The sequence below is a fragment of the Austrofundulus limnaeus genome, unplaced genomic scaffold (assembly GCF_001266775.1).
Source record: "Austrofundulus limnaeus strain Quisiro unplaced genomic scaffold, Austrofundulus_limnaeus-1.0 Scaffold4, whole genome shotgun sequence".
Lineage (NCBI taxonomy): Eukaryota > Metazoa > Chordata > Actinopteri > Cyprinodontiformes > Rivulidae > Austrofundulus > Austrofundulus limnaeus.
The window spans coordinates 5,270,956-5,275,610 of NW_013952406.1; the positions used below are offsets into that span (position 1 = coordinate 5,270,956).

At 38.1% G+C, this 4,655-nt stretch overlaps 1 protein-coding gene across 1 annotated transcript in view; it reads left to right on the forward strand.

Annotated features, from left to right (window-relative positions):
- The window catches only part of LOC106527107 (myosin heavy chain, fast skeletal muscle), an 11,515-nt gene that overhangs the window by 3,243 nt on the left and 3,617 nt on the right, over nt 1-4,655 (forward strand). Inside the window, exons 9-24 of the mRNA XM_014021875.1 lie at nt 438-536; nt 626-729; nt 813-951; nt 1,052-1,170; nt 1,296-1,445; nt 1,529-1,699; nt 1,810-2,116; nt 2,319-2,392; nt 2,478-2,565; nt 2,660-2,777; nt 2,869-2,992; nt 3,093-3,229; nt 3,341-3,596; nt 3,871-4,113; nt 4,213-4,389; nt 4,485-4,631. Of these exons, the coding sequence (XP_013877329.1) occupies nt 438-536; nt 626-729; nt 813-951; nt 1,052-1,170; nt 1,296-1,445; nt 1,529-1,699; nt 1,810-2,116; nt 2,319-2,392; nt 2,478-2,565; nt 2,660-2,777; nt 2,869-2,992; nt 3,093-3,229; nt 3,341-3,596; nt 3,871-4,113; nt 4,213-4,389; nt 4,485-4,631 (2,453 nt within the window). The remainder of the gene's footprint in view (nt 1-437; nt 537-625; nt 730-812; nt 952-1,051; nt 1,171-1,295; nt 1,446-1,528; nt 1,700-1,809; nt 2,117-2,318; nt 2,393-2,477; nt 2,566-2,659; nt 2,778-2,868; nt 2,993-3,092; nt 3,230-3,340; nt 3,597-3,870; nt 4,114-4,212; nt 4,390-4,484; nt 4,632-4,655) is intronic.

Sequence of the window (4,655 nt, forward strand, 5' to 3'; positions counted from 1 at the left end):
ATGTATGTATGTATGTATGTATGTATGTATGTATGTATGTATGTATGTATGTATGTATGTATGTATGTACGTACGTATATCTTATTTAAAGTAAGGAAATTTGTTAGAATATTTCTTTGTTGTAATACCGCTTCTTGGCAATAAAGCCCATACCATTGGAAAGCCTGCTGAATTCCCATTTTAATGGTTCCACATTTRTAAGGAGCATGCATTTGAGGCATGAGCAGTGGAGCATGTAGGTGCACACATGAAAATGTTGCCATATCTTCTCTGCCGTTGCAAAACAGTACATTATTTGTTGCTATTAACWGTTGTTTTGAGCTTCTGGTACCCCCAGGTGCTGCCAATCAGATGCCCAGTATAAGATTTATTGCCAAAAACYATTTTTACAGCTAAGAAATAATCTACCAAACTGTATTATTAATAATTTCTTACAGATCTGCTGGAGAAGTCYCGTGTCACCTTCCAGCTGTCWGCTGAAAGGAGCTACCATATCTTCTATCAGCTCATGACAGGCCACAAGCCTGAGCTTTTGGGTATGTCGAAAGACAAATTCGGAAAATTATTTTATTTACAATAAAACAGTATCATCTACATAATAGCTTTTTCATCTAATTCTTTGCAGAGGCTCTGCTGATCACTACAAACCCTTTTGATTATCCCATGATTAGTCAGGGTGAGGTGACAGTCAAGAGCATCAATGATGTGGAGGAGTTCATTGCAACAGATGTATGTTATTAGGTTTAAATCTAACTGAATAGAAAAAAACTGAATGCTAACACACTGATAATTGGCTTATTATTTTATTGTAGACGGCAATTGACATCTTGGGCTTCACTGCTGATGAGAAAATCAACATCTACAAGCTGACTGGTGCTGTGATGCATCATGGMAACATGAAATTCAAGCAGAAGCAGCGTGAGGAGCAGGCTGAACCAGACGGCACTGAGGGTAACAAATTGAAAACTGTTAATGTTATTGTTTAAGTTTGCTAATGTGTAAGATTAGCTGAAAACTGATGTATTTTCCAATGTGTTTTTCTTTTAAATAGTGGCTGATAAAATCGCCTACCTTTTTGGACTGAACTCAGCTGATATGCTGAAAGCTCTGTGCTACCCAAGAGTCAAAGTYGGAAATGAGATGGTCACCAAAGGTCAGACCGTCCCACAGGTAATTCAATCTGTATGTTTTCCATCTCAAAATGTTACAAGTTATTTGGTAAAAAATTTGGTCAACGTATGTTTTTGTAAATGGGCTAAATAAAAAAACGACTTAACTATAACTTCTTCTTCTAGGTAAACAATGCTGTCATGGCTTTATGCAAGTCTGTCTATGAGAAAATGTTCTTGTGGATGGTCATCCGTATCAATGAGATGTTGGACACAAAGCAGCCAAGAACATTCTTCATTGGAGTGTTGGACATTGCTGGATTTGAGATCTTTGATGTGAGTAGTTTAAAATGATCTCAGTAGTTTTAAGATCACTAATTTTTTGTCATAAGATTAAAAAAAACTTTCTATAATTACAGTTCAACAGCTTGGAGCAGCTCTGCATCAACTTCACCAATGAGAAACTGCAACAGTTCTTCAACCATCACATGTTTGTGCTGGAACAAGAGGAGTACAAGAAGGAGGGTATTGAGTGGGAGTTCATTGACTTCGGTATGGACTTGGCTGCCTGCATTGAGCTTATTGAGAAGGTAAGTAGCTGTAAAGCTTGAACAGTGTTATGTCTACCATACATGTATAAAAATTTATGTAACTTTGTTTTAACATAATTTTGACAATCAATTATGTCATTTGTTCCCAGCCAATGGGCATCTTCTCCATCCTTGAAGAGGAGTGCATGTTCCCCAAGGCCTCTGATACAACTTTCAAGAACAAGCTGATTGATCARCATCTTGGCAAGACCAAGGCCTTTGAGAAGCCAAAGCCTGCCAAGGGCAAAGCTGAGGCTCACTTCTCCCTGGTTCACTATGCTGGTACAGTGGACTACAACATCACTGGCTGGCTGGACAAGAACAAGGACCCACTGAACGACTCAGTTGTTCAGCTCTACCAGAAGTCTTCCAACAAACTATTGTGTCTTCTATATATTGCTCATGCCGCAGCTGAAGGTAAGAAGCAAGATTACTTTGTAGTTGTTAAAAAAAGAAAAAACAAAAAGCTAAATTGATAGTCATATTTATAGCATGCATTACATTTGTAAAATTACTGGATGTTTAGACAGTTGTCTTTTGACTGCAAAACATCATAGATACACTGTATAATGAATTCATTGAATAGCAAAATTATGAAATGTAATCTTTATTTAAACAGCTGAAGGTGGTGGTGGAAAGAAGGGTGGTAAGAAGAAGGGTGGTTCCTTCCAGACTGTGTCTGCTCTTTTCAGGGTATTTAAACTTTTGTAGCCTTTGGAAACCAGTGAGAACATAATGTTCAAATGATGCTAAAATATTTCATGATGGTGATCCACAGGAAAATCTGGGCAAACTGATGACCAACTTGAGGAGCACMCATCCTCAYTTTGTGCGTTGCCTGATCCCCAATGAATCAAAGACCCCAGGTATAAAGTCCACTGACCTAATTGTTGAAAAACAAAAGACATAATGACAGGGGCATATATTCTAATTAAACACATTTATATGTTCAACAACCAGGTCTTATGGAGAACTTCTTGGTCATCCATCAGCTGAGGTGTAACGGTGTGCTGGAGGGCATCAGAATCTGCAGAAAGGGATTCCCAAGCAGAATCCTCTATGGTGACTTCAAGCAGAGGTGAAAACTGTTTTCATTATTTATAAGTGGTAGTAAATTTACGAGGCCAATATTAGGAAAATATAATTAAAACATTTTTAATTGTTTCCAGATACAAAGTACTGAATGCCAGTGTCATTCCTGAGGGACAGTTTATTGACAACAAAAAAGCCTCAGAGAAGCTACTGGGCTCCATTGATGTAGACCACACRCAGTACAAGTTTGGACACACAAAGGTACATTTAAACTTAATAATTATCAGCAATTCTTGGAAAATGGTACACAGTGTGGTTTTCTTGTGTAATGACAGTCAATGCTATTGGTGTGACATCGTAGGTATTCTTCAAAGCTGGTCTGCTGGGTACTCTTGAGGAGATGAGAGATGAGAAACTGGCTGAGCTGGTGACCATGACTCAGGCTCTTTCCAGAGGTTATGTGATGAGGAAGGAATTTGTCAAGATGATGGAGAGGAGGTAAAATGACTCATATCACATCATATGKATAACAGTGTTGAAATGGTTTATAACAATATGTTGTTGTTTTTTTCAGAAAAAGTAACAATGGCCTTATATTTTCCTATTTAGAGAGTCTATTTTCGCAATCCAGTACAACATTCGCTCATTCATGAATGTGAAGAACTGGCCATGGCTGAAACTTTACTTCAAGATCAAGCCTCTTCTGAAGAGTGCTGAGACTGAGAAAGAGCTGCAGAATATGAAGGAGAATTATGAGAAGATGAAAACAGACCTGGCTACTGCTTTGGCCAAAAAGAAGGAACTGGAGGAGAAAATGGTTTCCCTGCTGCAGGAGAAGAATGACTTGCAGCTCCAAGTGGCTGCTGTAAGTAGACAAAAGGCTTCCATATTTTAGTTTTACTTTAWATGTTTCTCTTTTGATTACTTTACAGTTTTCTTCAGAAATGATCAATGTTACAGTTTACTTCAGAATAAAAAAAATTCCCAGTTTCACATATTAGGTTGTATACATTTTGCACCTGTTGTGTTTTTTCATTATGCATGTGCCATAAAAAATGTTGAAAATCTAAATAATCAGATTTTATTACAATCTTAAATGAATTTCATTCATTTTATTTATAATTAACAAAAAATAAAAGGAAGTTGAGAACCTGGGGGATGCTGAGGAAAGGTGTGAGGGACTCATCAAGAGCAAGATCCAGCTCGAGGCCAAACTCAAGGAGACAAGTGAGAGACTGGAGGATGAAGAGGAAATCAATGCTGAGCTGACTGCCAAGAAGAGGAAGCTGGAGGATGAATGCTCTGAGCTGAAGAAGGACATTGATGACTTAGAGCTCACCTTGGCCAAAGTGGAGAAGGAGAAGCATGCCACTGAAAACAAGGTTTGTACTGGATACAAGCACTATTATGACTACCATATGTACATTTAGTGATATTAATGTATACTAATGTATTTCTGTGTGTTTTTCATGAAATCTTAGGTGAAAAATCTGACAGAGGARATGGCTACTCAGGATGAGGCCATTGCTAAGCTGACCAAAGAGAAGAAAGCTCTCCAAGAGGCTCATCAACAAACACTGGATGATCTCCAGGCAGAGGAAGACAAAGTCAACACTCTGACAAAGGCCAAGACAAAGCTGGAACAGCAAGTGGATGATGTAAGAAAATAGGTCTTTAACTTTGGGGCTTAGCATGAGTCAGTAATCATTACTTATTATATTAATGCTTAACATTTATTACTATAATTGCATAGCTTGAAGGCTCACTGGAACAAGAGAAAAAGCTCCGCATGGACCTTGAGAGAGCCAAGAGAAAGCTTGAAGGAGATCTGAAACTGGCCCAGGAGTCCATAATGGATCTGGAGAACGACAAGCAGCAATCTGATGAGAAAATCAAGAAGTAAATGAACAGATCTATATTACTA